General features: G+C 45.5%; 1 protein-coding gene across 1 annotated transcript in view; it reads right to left on the bottom strand.

The window, feature by feature from the left end:
* Nucleotides 1-14,240, bottom strand: part of VAV3 (vav guanine nucleotide exchange factor 3) — a gene marked incomplete at both ends in the record, with an annotated part of 175,846 nt that extends 161,606 nt beyond the window's left edge. The window contains one exon of the mRNA XM_082484521.1: nt 14,037-14,240. Coding sequence (XP_082340647.1) covers nt 14,037-14,240 — 204 coding nt within the window. The remainder of the gene's footprint in view (nt 1-14,036) is intronic.
* Nucleotides 14,241-15,046: the final 806 nt, after the last annotated feature.

The raw sequence follows: 15,046 nt of genomic DNA, 5'->3' as shown, positions 1-15,046 counted from the left end.
GCACGCTCCTTCTAACCAACAATATCGCTTAAAGGCATCACCGAGAACAACAAATGTGAAGTTAAACCTCAGTTTTTACAAGGATTGCCATCTGCTCAGCATACTTTACATTGAAATCAGTGGCCTCAGCACAATCCACAGAGAAAATGCATCACCATATTCAGTGCTGCCAGCCACAACTGCAAACTGAATGAACACAGTCCCTGAATAATTGTCTCATGAGTACTTGCAGCGATTTGCATCAAGACATAGCAGTGGGTTTGCGATGGATAAAAAGAAGATCAGGACATTTCAGGGACAGGCAGTACACAAAACAAAATGGCTGAGGTGAACCCCATTTAGGACTCCCATAAAACCCCAGTACACTTTCATACCTGTTAAAGACCACTTAACATATTCTCCACTTTTAAAAATGCTCTAGGAATTCCCTAAAACCAAACAGCCCTAAGAGGACACTCTTTACATCCCAAACGAGCCCTCTGGGTAATTACCTCATATAAAGCATCCCAAAACCTAAGCAAGATCCACAAAACAATAAGAGAAAAGGAAGGTGGGAAATCAAAGCTCAGCAGGATTTTTCAACAATATTTAAAAATAGGCAACTGCCAATTCAGAGAAGTGTGCGATGCAACCTGAAATCCTGCATCACTTTGTGCACACCCATGGAGGGTAAACCACTAAGAGAAAGTGAAACTTAAATGTTTCCTCATGCAACTTGGTGCGATTTAGCAAAACTGGTACTGCTCTGAAATGCAAAACTGGAGCCACAAAATAACATGAAGAGGTTTTCAAAATATCTGCCTAAATACAAGTTAGGTTTCTAATGTTTGGCAGAAATCCCTTTTCAACCAACCAGACATCAACTGACCATGAGCCCAAAGGCAGCAGCCTGCAAGGGCACTTCAGGGAGCCTCAGTCTTTCTATTTTGAGAGTAAAAGGAGCTACAGGCAACAGCAGTAGTTTGAACATTCTCTCTGGCGTTTCCTACTTTTTACTTATTCTCCAGGAAAGAGAAATTGAAAGCTTGATCTGAATCCTACAGAGATAAGTAGAATTAATGAGTGTTTACCCTGAGGTACAGTTCACATGGCAGGACTCTATCATCACCATACCTCCATCCAGAGACACCTAAAATCTGACGGTTACATTAGTGCAGCAAAGGTGTGGTCCTCCATCTACCTTTAACCATCACTGCACTGGAATCAGACATACTTATAGATCCTGAGGAATTCAGAGGGGAAAATAACATGGCCCTCATGGCCTTTTATCAGCTGATACAGAATCACAGAATAGTCAGGGTTGGAAGGGACCTCTGGAGATCATCTAGTCCAACCCCCCTGCCAGAGCAGGGTCACATACAACAGGTTGCACAGGACAGCGTCCAGGCGGGTTTTGAATGTCTCCAGAGTGGGAGACTCCACTGCCTCTCTGGGCAGCCTGTTCCAGTGCTCTGCCCTCAAAGTGAAGAAGTTCCTCCTCATGTTAAAATGGAACTTCCTATGTTCAAGCTTGTGCCCATTACCCCTCGTCCTATCACTGGGCACCACTGAAAAAAGACTCCTCCCATCCCTCTGGCATCCTCCCTTTAAGTATTTAAAAGCATTAATAAGATCCCCCCTCATTCTTCTTTTCTCTAGACTAAAGAGACCCAAGTTCCTCAGCCTTTCCTCATATGAAAGATGTTCTATCCCCTAATCATCTTCGTAGCCCTTTGCTGGACCCTCTCCAGCAGATCCCTGTCTTTCTTGAACTGGGGAGCCCAGAACTGGACACAGTACTCCAGATGCGGCCTCACCAGGGCAGAGTAGAGGGGGAGGATGACCTCCCTCGACCTGCTGGCCACACTCTTTTTGATGCACCCCTGGATGCCATTGGCCCTCTTGGCCGCCAGGGCACATTGCTGGCTCATCCTGTTGTCCACCAGGACTCCCAGGTCCCTTTCCACAGAGCTGCTCTCCAGGAGGTCAGCCCCCAACCTGTACTGATGCGTGGGGTTATTCCTCCCCAGATGCAGTACCCTACATTTACCCTTGTTGAATTTCATTAGGTTCCTCTCTGCCCAACTCTCCAGCCTGTCCAGGTCACGCTGTAAAGTGGCACAGCCTCCTGGCGCGTCAGCCACTCCTCCCAGTTTAGTGTCATCAGCAAACTTGCTGATGGTACACTCTCTCCCTTCATCCAGATCATCGATTAATATATTGAACAGGACTGGACCCAGTACTGACCCTTGAGGTACACCACTTGTTACTGACCTCCAACTAGACTCTACACCACTAACCACAACCCTCTGAGCTCTATCTGTCAGCCAGTTCTCAATCCACCCCACTGTCCATTCATCTAGCCCACACTTCTTAAGCTTGCCTGTATGGATGATGTGGGAGACAGTGTGGAAAGCCTTGCTGAAGTCAAGGTAGACAACATCCACTGCCCTCCCCTCATCCACCCATCTAGTCACTTCATCATAGAATGCTATCAGATTAGTCAGACACGACTTCCCCTTAGTGAATCCATGTTGACTACTTCTGATAACCTTCTTTTCATCCAGGTGCTTTGAGATGATACCCAGAACAAGCTGTTCCATCATCTTTCCAGGGATGGAGGTGAGGCTGACCGGCCTGTAGTTTCCCCGGTCATCCTTCTTGCCCTTTTTGAAGACTGGAGTGACATTAGCTATCCTCCAGTCCTCAGGCACCTCACCTGTCCTCCAGGACCTTTCAAAGATGATGGAGAGCGGCCCAGCAATGACTTCCCCCAGCTCCCTCAGCACTCAAGGGTACATCCCATCAGGCCCCATGGATTTGTGGATATCCAGTTTATCTAACTGATCTCTAACTTGCTCCTCATCAACCAAAGGAAAGTCTTGCTCCCTCCAGACTTTCTCTGTTACCTGCAAAGTCTGCGTTTCCCAAGGACTGGCCCGAACAGTGAAGACAGAAGCGAAGAATGCATTTAGCAACTCCATCTTCTCTGCATCATCTGTCACCACGGCACCTGTCTCGTTCAACAGCGGGCCCACATTTTCCCTAGTTTTCCTTTTGTCTCCTATATACTTAAAGAAACCCTTCCTGTTGGCCTTGACATCCCTCGCCAGGTTCAATTCCAAGGCTGCCTTGGCTTTCCTTGTTTCCTCCCTGCATACCCTGACAGCATTCTTGTATTCCTCCCAAGCAGTCAGCCCCTTCTTCCACCTGAGCTTTTTCAGAAGGTCCCTGCTCAGCCATGCAGGTCTCCTTCTTCCCTTGCCTGATTTCTTTCTCTTTGGGATGCACTGATCCTGAGCTTGGAGGAAGTGATGCTTAAATAGCAGCCAGCTCTCTTGAGCCCCCTTACCCTCTAGAGCCCTCTCCCATGGGATTTCTCCAAGCAACTCCTTGAAACGATCAAAGTTAGCCCTCCTGAAGTTTAAGGTTTCAACTCTACTTGTCATTTTGTCTATACTACACTTAATCCTGAATTCTGTCTTCTCATGATCGCTGCAGCCCAGTCTGCCCCCAACCTTTACATTCTCCACCAGTCCCTCTTTGTTTGTCAGTACCAGGTCCAGTAGAGCACCTTTCCTTGTAGGCTCCTCCACCACCTGAGTCAAAAAGTTGTCATCAATGCACTGGAGGAATCTCCTGGACTGTACATGCCTAGCTGTGTGGCCTTCCCAGCAGATATCAGGGTAGTTGAAGTCCCCCATGAGAATCAAGGCCTGTGATTGTGAGGCGATTTTCACCTGTCTGCAGAAGACCTCATCAACTACCCCATCCTGATCAGGTGGCCTGTAATAGACACCCACAGAGTCTCTCATATTACCCTGCCCCTTGATCCTTACCCACAAGCTCTCAACTTGCTCTTCATCTGCTCCCAGGGAGAGCTCAATACATTCCAGTTGCTCTTTCACATAAAGAGCAACTCCACCACCTCGCCTCGCCAGCCTATCTTTCCTAAAGAGAACATAGCCCTCCATGACAGTGTTCCAGTCATGTGAGCCATCCCACCACGTCTCAGTAATTGCAATGAGATCATGGTCCTGTGACCGCACACAGATCTCTAACTCCTCCTGTTTATTCCCCATGCTACACACGTTGGTGTACAGGCATTTCAGAAAAGACAATGAGCATGTAGGTTTTGCCCTTGAGGAGTGGTGGGCCTTCTGATTCTCAAAAGTACTAGCACTCAGCCCCACAGTTGCTGAGCTACTATGCCCAGGCGCCTCTCTAGCAAGCCCAGTTACACGCCCATCCCCCTTCAAATCTAGTTTAAAGCTCTCCCAATGAGCCCTGCTAACTCTGCCCCAAGAACCATTTTCCCCCTGCGAGACAGGCTTTTCCCATCTGCTGCCAGCAGGCCTGGTGTTCTGTAGATCAGGCCATGATCGAAGAATCCAAAACCCTGTCTGTGGTACCAAGTTCGGAGCCAGTCATTGACCTGCTGGCTCTTCCTGTTAACCCCCTCAACGTTCCCTGCAACAGGAGGGACAGAAGAAAACAAGACTGGGGCTCCCAATCCCTTAACTAGTCATCCCAAGGCCCTGAAATCCTTCTTTATTGCTCTTAGCGTTCTTCTTACTACATCATCACTGCCTATTTGAAACACTAAAAGGGGATAATAATCCGATTGCCGCACCAGGGACAGAAGCTTCCTCTACAAGGCACCACTGCTACATGGAGTAGTAGTTGGCGGGAATTTGAAGTCAACCACTGGAGCATCTAATTATAATTTAAATCTTGAAGGCTAACGTGTAACCAAAACACAAGGAATTACACAGGCTATGATGATATTGTCATTACACTATTAATTTAGAGTGTGGGCAGACAAAATGATGCTTTTTTTTAGCATCAAATTTCCTACAAAACAGTGAAGTGAAGCTGTTTTGACAGTCAAAATTTTGAAGGGCCAAGCTCTAATCATTCAGCTTTAGCTGACTATAAGGCTTCTTTCCACGTAGAAACAATGTGAATGTAGGAACAAGCAATGGTACAAAGTATCCTAAGTATAGATTATACAGTACATACCCTTATATAACTGAGAAACAAATAGGTAAATTTGATGGTATCAAGGATTAAAGGGCATATCTAAGGATTTTGGAAATACAAATCATTTTGTCCTCCTAAGCTTTACCAGTTAAAAATATGCTTTAAAAAAATGCTTTATGTTTTGTTAAGAAAACGTTTGATTATAGCAACAACATCAAATATACATTTTGTTCGCTTCTGCAAGGCAATCACACCGTATTCTCTACATCATTTAAAATAACTTTCAAGTGATTTTTAGAGGGGTAAAACTAGTGAAAAATAGGTCATGACAGATTAACTGAATCCCTACTAACCAATTATAAAATAAAATTCTGATTGAAAGTAACAGCAATTTACAGGCCCCACATATTTTGGATTGTAATATAAGACAGCTGAACTTAATTTTCCCAGTTACATCAGTTCATATCTGTAGGTCTGCAAGAGTGTTTTAAATAGTACGAGTGGCTTTTATATAAATTGCTACGATACCACTATATTACACAATTTGTAACTAAGGCGTCATGTTCTGAATGTACAAAGAATCAAATATCCTATTAATAGTCCTTCAATGTTTCATGTTACCAAGACATTCACTACTGTCATTTAATACAGGATGAAAAAAAAAAGGGTCGTTGACTGATATTTTTCTAAAAGATATGTTCTCATTTGACAATGTGTTGAACTGGAGCCAATAGCATTCCCTGAGCTTTGAGGAACTATCTTTCTCCTGAACCTAAAAATTCAAAAACTTACTATAAAGATGTCAGTTCAGATTGCATTCTACTTATCACAACTCTTAGCGAACAGCTGGTATTTCACAATGCCTGAAGTCTTAAACTTGGCTCGCCAAAGCGAAATAAGAGGAAAGAAAAGGTAGCTCCAGATGATGCTGAGTAAACTGGAAAGTGTAGGGAAAAAAAATAATAGCTGATTTGACAATGTACACATCAATTTGTACTTCTCTGCAAAAGAGAATTTATGAAATACTGAAATAATACAGTGTAAGGTAGTACAAAACATTGCTATGGAGTATTATGGAATAATATGGAAGTACCACAATGCTGCTTTGGAGCAATAGAAAGGAGAATAAAAATCAAAGGGTTTTGACGAGGCTTTTCTGTGGTTTAGTTTTTAAAGAACTACAGATACATTTTAGTATTGGGGGAATGGGGTCAAAAACTGACACCTCTATATCAAGCAAAACTTAAAGACAAAACTGCCAGTGACATAATAAAACAATACATCTTCCTCTGTACTCAGAGATACCCAGGCAACGCAGGGCACGAGCCAGGACTTCCCTGCCTGTGACAGACAGGGATACACTCAGGTCTGGATGCGAGCTCCCCTCTCCCCCAGCACACAGCCGGCATACAGAGGAGAGCACACTCCAGCAGGTTTCCTTTGCAGCCACAGGCACTTGTTCCATTCCCATCTGGGTCAGCTGCTGGTCAGGGAGCCAACATCACTTCTGCAGGAAAAGGTCTCTCTTCCTGCCTGCCTCTATTTTACCAATATTAAACTGTATTCTGAAAGTCCTTCCCTGCTCACGCCTCTCACCAACCTGCTAGCTGCTGCTCCCATTTAACCCTCCTCCCCAATACCCATGCCAGTCAAGTCCAGGCTCACCTATGCCAGGGCCAGGAGCTGCCAGGTCCCCACTGGCATGGCCATGACGGACACACGACCGCGCTCCCTGCAGGTCCTCCCTCTCACCCCTTGCCCATCAGCAGCTGCCTTACCTCGCAACCCTTCCCCTCCTCACCCTCTGTATTTCCTCTTTACACCTACAATTTAATCAACTCTTTTGACCTTCAAATGAGAGGGGGAAAAGGATGTGCGCGAGAAATCCAAGATCATCTATCTCACCAATGCACAAATTGTACCAAGGTATTGTACTAACCCATCCTGACGTGCAGTGCTGCAACCTGGTAAATAACCTCCTGGACCTTACAGTCCTAAGGCAGTAAGTTATAACGAAGACCAGCACGCCACCATTAAATTATATATTTAATGAATATATCATTTATAATCATAATTAATATCATAATATCATAACAATTAATATCATAATATATCATTATTAAAGAATAACACAGCGTATCCAAGACTGCTTTTCTGTATTTATCTTGGGATAAGCGTTAAACAATTTTTCCTGTCCTCTCTCAAAATCCTTAAGTGTCTTGCTTGCTGACACCCCCCTTCAATCCAGCTTCCCAAAGTTTCCTGGCCATTCTTTCTAGTTCATATTTGTTTCTTTTGATTGTTTCCTCCTACTTCTTATATATTCTTCTCTCTCCTCTTGAGCCCTTTTGATTTATTAGTTTCTTTTCAGAAGCAGTCCTTCAGCTTGCCACTATCACAGGCCTCCCACCTTTGTCAGACAAATAATTTGGCTTCTCCCACACAGCACAGCAGCATGCCATACACAGACATGAATTTAAATTATCCACTGCTGGCACATGCTATCGCCTCTGTCAGAAACCTGTACGAATATTCTTCCCGTTATGCATTAGACAGCTTCCAGCACACTGAAATTTTGTGCAGGAGGGGACATTTGAGACAATTCTTGGCAGGATGTATATGCTGCATTTAATAACTGTATGATAAATATAGCTTGTAAAATAATCTTTACGATACAGTACAACTGCAGTTTTCCCTTCCCCCCAACCAAAAAGAATCAATGTGAATCAATAAAAAAAAAAATCATTACATCAGTTTTCAAATATAATTTTCCTCCATCTTCTTAAGGTAAGAAGAATTACCTAGAAAAACTGGGACACTACTTTTTTTGTCAGTTGCTTTTCTTAGCACAGAGGTCATATTAAGGTTTTGCTTTAAACAAATATTTGGTCAAAATATTTTACCAAGTCCAGTATGTATAAGATATGCATATATACATAACATACATAGGGATAAATATACTTTTTATGGATAATACATATTATGGTTATATGTTATGGCCAATACAGCTTTCATCTAGATGAATCATGGAAATAAAGTTAAATGTGGTAAAGATGTTTAGTGGACCAAAGTACCAGGAAGTAAGCAAAAAAATTGAAAAAAAACTGAAAAGTTAAAAAAATATTTTTAAAACTATTACATTGAATATACAGAGTCAGTTTTAAATAATTCAAAAAGATGGGAGGGTTTTGAACATATCTCTTCTTTCTACACACTTACAAAAATTGAACCAGTTCCCAAACTCTTGTTCAAGCCCAAGAAGTTTTGCAGTCTCAGAACAAATGTAATTATCTAAATGTATCTTGGTGGTACTTTCTTAACTCTTAACTTATTTTGCACACCAGTTCTCTCAAAGATGTCTCTACCCAAGGAAAATAGATTACTGATATCCCGTGACTCCTGGGAAGGGCCACAAGCATGACTCCAAGTCCCTTTTATTTTCTCATTTAGCTCATCTGGTCCCTTCTAATATCCCAGACCTAAATCACATACATCCTCACGCACAAAGGTCAGCACATCCACTCACGTCCCACTTCTTCTCTTTTAGATAACATGCAGAGTCAAGAGACAATTCCCATTTCCTCCTTTGCAGAGCCCTGTGGCACACAAAGTTTGGTACTCTGCCATTTGGCATCCTCTCCTTGGCTAAAATTTGGAAGGAAAAAAAAAATCAAGTGGCATGACCGCAGGGAGGCATGCATGGGGGAGCATACCCACCTGTGGGAAGCTTGCAGAGGATGCACACTCACCAAGTCGGGGCAGGAGACCATAGTTATCATTTGGGGGGGATGGGGAAGCTCCAAGCCAAGGGCAGGATCAGAGGAAAGGGAGAGGTATGTCTCAGCACACCCACATCCTGAGGCTACCTGATACCACTGTAACCAAGAAAAATAAACTCCTGCCCAAAAGCTCAGTTGCCACACCAAAATATAATGCGGATGACAAAGATAATGAACTTCCTTTGGACTACATGGTGACATCAAAAAAAGTAACTCCCTAAAATTAGAAAACATTTGAACTTTTAATACAAAGTGAGGGATATTTTGTTTATTTTTATTAGAATAATAGGAAATAGTTATTTTTAATATTTAATCTATGTCAACATCCCCTTTAGTAAACTCCCGTGCCAGTATTGCATTAAGTGCAGTTTTCCTGTTTAGAAATCTCTCAGAAGTTAACTAAATGCCTTGCAAAACCATTTCAAAACTAGTTTGCAAAGTATTAAGGATAAAAGATAAGCATTAAACAGATGACATCTTCTGCAAATCCATCGTAATCCATTGGTTTAGGTTTTATATTTCTGGTGATAAATTATTTAAGTTCTTGTATGATTATGATTAAACACTAGGATTAGTACTCTCTGTTATGGATCACTTCTATTTTTATTATTTTCACCAGCCTACATTAGCCAAGAGGCAGCATGTGAGGAAAGCAAATTGCTACAGTGAACGGCTCCCATGGAAGACATAGATGCTGAGCTGCAGTACTCCATCCTCCATCTCATTGTCACCCAGCACTGATGGTACACTTCAGGGGAAACCCTGCAACGCGCTTGCACGCCAGTCACATCTCTGCAGTTCATTTAGCACACTCCCTCTTCCAGCTCCACTGCCAGTAGCTGCAAGGTTTAGCGCTTCTTCACATGGTGCCTGCAGTAAGACCACTTTCACAACACCAACTCTCAAGTCTGAATGAGGCAGTCTCCCCTACAGTTAAAGGCCCAAAGACATTATTTGATCCGTCTTCCAAATTTCCTTTCCTGATGGCACGTGCACTGGTTGAAAATAACAACTAACATTGCAGGCTTGCAGGAGTTCAAACAGTGAAGTGGTTTTGAGCCTTGGCAGAAGAGCTCTTAAGAGAGCCAACACTCTCCTGTTCTGTTCTGTCACTGTGAAAAAAAACTGGACACAACTGTCCCTGAACCCAAGAGTTTCCAACCTCATACAAAGCCCACGTGCAATTTTTCACAGAGGACCTAGCACTGAGACACGCCAGCTTCTCAGACAGGAGCTTGGTAGTGTGCAGCTTGCAACCCAGAGGTGGAGGATTTGTTGGCAAAGCAGCAACGCTGCTCGTAGTTTATATACGCGAGGTTTATACTTTCACATCCGAGGCTTACTTTCTGGAAAGCGTAACTGACTGAATCAGCTTCTGTTCTTCAAAGGACAACTTCCACTAACCAAATACAAGTATTTTCATAAACATACAGAAATGCAGATGAAAACAGCCAGCATTCAAATAGCTTCTAAACCCAATGTTTTGCAATCTAAAACCACCGAGACATTTCTCTTACAGAGGCGCTGTTGTCTCCAGAAAGGTAGGGGGTTATGAATCCACAGATTTCAAACGCATAAAACAGCCCAGCCATGAGAACAGCTGTGCCGCAAGGTATGTGGCTGGTGGTGGGACAAAGACACACGGTTCTCCGTGCTAGCCAGCCCATAAAAGAGAACATACCCGCTGCCATTTGGTGAAGCATCTGTTTGTGTTGCAATGCTGAGCATCGCCAGTCTCCGTATGTATTCCTGCCCCGAGAGCTGGCAGCAGCCAGGTGTTTACAGAGCAAAGCTCGTTTGACTGAACAAGTCTCCACCAAAAAGCAGCATCTGAAGCAGCAGCATCAGTCACAATCCCTCTACACTTTTGATGTAGCTTTTAAGGGGTCACCAAGGTCTACTAAGCAAAGCTGATGAGCGTCACTGACGTCCGATCTGCCACATTCATTCTGAAAAAAATAAATATGTAACCAAATGAAAGAGATATGACTCTCTTATGTCAGAGGCCTGACATCTACTCCCAGGTCTGCCTGAGGCACCATCCCTCACTTCCCTGTGCTTTGGCGCTGCTGCATTTATAACTAGCCCCCAAGACATGAAAACTTGGTTCATAGAGAAAGGCCTGACAAATGTCAACAGAAGAGACAAGGCTAAAATCATGCAGTCTGCTTCCATGAGGCCCATTCGTGAAGCCTTCATCCACTCTTCTCATTCTCTGTATTGCTCAAAAACTGTGCAGTAAGGATCCCCTGAGCCATTCTAAGATTTTGCAGGGAGCACGGGAGCTGCAGCTAGATTCTAGAAGACAATGGGTAAGGGCCACACGAGGTTCAAACAGTTCATCCAAGCGGTACAGACAGAGAGCAGCATGTTCAGGCGGACTGTGCGGTCAGTGGCCAAGATGATTTCCATCCTAACGCCAACGCCGCTCTGGCACTTTATGTCTCCCGTGTCTAGAAATCACTACCCCCCAAGGAACAGGAGAGTTAGCTAACGTTTCTACAAGACCCTGAGATCCTATGATGCAGCGAATGTATTAGTTTGCTGACAAGTATTATTCTGACGAAACTCACACTTTTAGGCTCAACTCCACAGACTCCAAATAGATCTCACCAATCTAGTCTTCCAGCCTCTAAGACTTCACCAGAAGTTATTGCTAAATGCTCTTTACAGTCTTAGCAACAAACTGCAAGCAACTTGCAGAATTTCAACCTACTACATTTTTAATAATGATTTCTGAAATTTTCAGAGTGACCCTTTCCAGCAGAAAGTATCTCTTTCAAGAGGGTTTTCATTAAACCCCACAGAACCTCACTAATATGGCCAAATCTTGATCTTGCAGAAAGCAAAGGTAACGTTCCCAGTAACTTTAATGCTGCATGGAGTTATCCATTATAGGTTCTGATCCAGCAACAGTTCCCCCTGTTTCAAGGATGAAATCAGTGTAGGGCAGAAATGCACCACTGGTGAGAGCGGTCTGCAGCACCGTGGAGCGCAGGTTCCTCAGGCATACAGCAGACACACAGACAAGGAGGCAATTGTCATAGCTGTGAAACAATTCCAGTAGCAACATTATGCATATATAGAGCTCAAGCTCAAAATACACATTATAAATAAGCCAAGATCTACAATTATAATCCATAGTTCAAACACACTTAGAGAAATAAATATTAATCTTCATTCCCAAACCTGCTCTAAGAAAGAAGACAGAGCATTTTGATACTTATTTTTAATAGACAGGAGGAGACCACCATGGTTTTAATTCATCAAAAATAAAATTAAGTAATACTGGTCCAGACAAGCAATATTAATCTCTAATTGAAGTTGATTCAATGAGTTAGCTATCCAGAAAATATTGTGTAATATTATGAGGACACCTTTCCAGTTCATTAAAAAAATGATATTCTGTTTTCATACTTTTCATCCATTATCCGCAGGGCAAGAAACCACTTCCAACAGTTCATACGCAAAGTATTTATAGTTCTGCAAGCTAAACTGAAAAAGGGTCAGTTTGGAAGCAATCAATTTAACTGTAATGAAAACACAAACCAGGGCTCCGGTAGACTTTAGCAAGTCCTGAAACCCTCACAGAGTTTGAACGGTGCAGAGAGAGAACTTATCTGAGCTTCTTCCATTCTGAGGAGCCCACCCTCTGCGTCTGTCCATTACTCAGATAAAGCATCGCCTCCACACACGCAATTCAAGCAGGCACTTGAGCTCTGGAGTACTCGGGGATAGCCTTTACGCCATTCGCATCTAGGACTAGGGTCTGGGAGTTTTTATTCTGACTAGCTGAAATATTCCTGATACTTTTTTCCCCTTTTTTGCACTGTGGGCTTACAGAAAACGTCCCCTTGGTAGTAAAACATAGCTGCTAAAAAAAAAAAAAAAAAAAAAAAAAAAGAGGGATTAAAAAGAAAGAAAATAACTGGCTTTGTGAGTAAATATGGAAAAGAACATTCCTCCCAAAAGTGTATTTTGCCCGTGTCCTAAACGTGGATGGCAATTTTTATTCCTGTAGATTTACAACAGAACCGTTACAATGTACCCATTTCTCAGTGTTTTAAAACACATGAAAGGCTCAGAAGTTTAGTTTCCTTTCAGACAACATCTGTTGGGCTGCCACCACCTCTGCGGAGGCATAGGTATACGCGAAGCAGTGACAGGAAGTCATGTATATATAGAGCTTCTTCTCATTGAATTATTAATATAATCTTATCTCGATATCTGAAACCAGCTTCATGAGGCGCAGTGACAAAACATCAGTCCCAACTAAAAAATGCCTTTAAAAGGGGATGAATTTGGAATTACATTTCATTATTATTTAACCAAAATATCTATTTAGAAGGCTCAATATAAAAGAGTCTGAAGGGGGAAAAAAGGCACTAAAACGCAGGCAACCAGCTACCAAGAACACGATTTCTCATTTCTAATCACTCTTTAACGTTCAACTTCACAGGCGGCAAAAGCAGATGTGAAGGCCAGCGGACAAGTGTCACCAGCGCTTCTCTCGCCCGCGTCCCCACCGGCCTTCCCCCCGTTCCCCTCTGGCCCCTGCCGGTGCCTGGGCCGGGCGGGCTCCGCTCCCCCCCCCACTCCCAGGTCCAACGACCCCGTCTGCGCTCCTTCCCTCTCCTCGCTTCCCCAGCTCCCGGTCCCTTCACCCTCCCTCCCCCCCCTCACCTAACTCGGTAAATCCAGAAAAACTAGAAGCAAGAGGTCCATCGGTATTATAAACTGCTCATATTAAATATTAACGCACAGAGAAACGTTAAATCGCTGACTCTGGGAACTTCTCCTCAGCACAGCCACCCCCGTGCGACGGGCCCGCCTGGCTCCGGAGCGGGGGGGTGGGGGTGTCTGCCAGGCTCCCGCCCAAACCTCCTCCCGCTGCGGGCAACCAGCCCTCACAGAGGTTTTGGAAGCCGCCAGCCCGGAGCTTCGGTCGCGCCCTCTCCCCGCCGCCCCGAGACGCGCCCAGCGGCCGCAGGGCGGAGGGCAGGAGCCCGGCGGGGGGCTGCCGCCCCGGCTCGGACCCGCCGCGGCTAGAAGCCGGCGCTCCCCGCCCGGCGGCAGCGGGCCCGCCCGCCGCCGAGGCTCCGTGCCGGAGACGGGGGCAGCAGCAGCCGCCGGCGCATCCAACCTCCCCCCCCCCGCGTCCCGCCGTTCCTCCTCCGCACCGGCGGAACCCGCGGAGACCCCACGCGCGGGGGAAGCGGAGGGCGCGGAGCGGTGCGGAGACGCGCGAGTGGGCAGAGAGGGGCGCGGGTGGGCGCAGCGGCTCCGCGGTCTCACCTGGGACATCTGCGGGCGCAGGTTGATCTCCTTGAGGTTGATGGAGTGGCTGCGCAGGTTGTTGAGGAGCTGGCAGAGCAGGACGCCGTCGCGCAGCGTCTGCGCCAGGTCGAAGACCTGGGCCGTGTCCCAGGTCACCCGGTGGTTGGGCGGCAGCACCTTGCAGCTGATCAGCCACTGCCCGCACTGCTTCCAGGGCTCCATCCCTGCCACCGCGCCGCGATGCTGCGGCCGCGGCGGACCCCGCTGCGCCCTCCCGCCGCCGCCGCCGCCAGCGGCCCCTCCCGCCCCGCCCCCGGCTCCGCGCCCGCCCCGCCCCGGGAGGCGGGACCCGGGACCCGCCCGCCCCACATCCCTCCGTCCCACATCCCTCCGTCCGTCTGTCCATCCGACCCGGGTACCTGTCCCCAGGCAGCCCCGCCGCCCTCCACCCCACCCCCCCTCGGGCAGCGCTGGAAGGTGCTTCTCGCCTGTGGTCTCCCCAGCGCATCTGGGGGGGGCATGGACAGGGCAGCGGTGGTGTACGAGACGCAGCTGTGGCAGGCAGGTATAGAAAACGGCATGACGTTACGTTCTGCTTTATTTTCAACCTTTTATCCGTTCACTGAGCAAGCAGCTGAATGCTCAGAAGGGGTCAAAGCAGCAAGCTGTGAGGCACCATGAAAGATGCTCTCACAGCTATGTCTACAAATGGTGAGAGGACATATGATGGCGTAGTATTGTTTTCCCCTCTGTTCTGCCCAGCAGCATTTTGCACGAAGTGACTTGAATTTTACACTTTAAATAACGTTGAAAAAGAAATAACGTAATAGCTTCCAACATGCATTCAGGCAACTTCAAATAAAATTAAAAAAAAAAATACAAGCGGTTTTAAGTTACTAAAGGTGACAAACTCCAAAAACAGACAATATAAACACCAGAGTTCACAATATCATCTGCATCTCAAAAGCTATTCTTTCCTTTGGATTTCTGAAGCAGTGCTGGAAACTTACTTAAAAGGATACAAAAAC

This window comes from Vanellus vanellus (assembly GCF_965231255.1).
Source record: "Vanellus vanellus genome assembly, chromosome: 5".
Classification (NCBI taxonomy): Eukaryota; Metazoa; Chordata; class Aves; order Charadriiformes; family Charadriidae; genus Vanellus; species Vanellus vanellus.
This window is presented reverse-complemented; position numbering and strand designations above follow the sequence as displayed.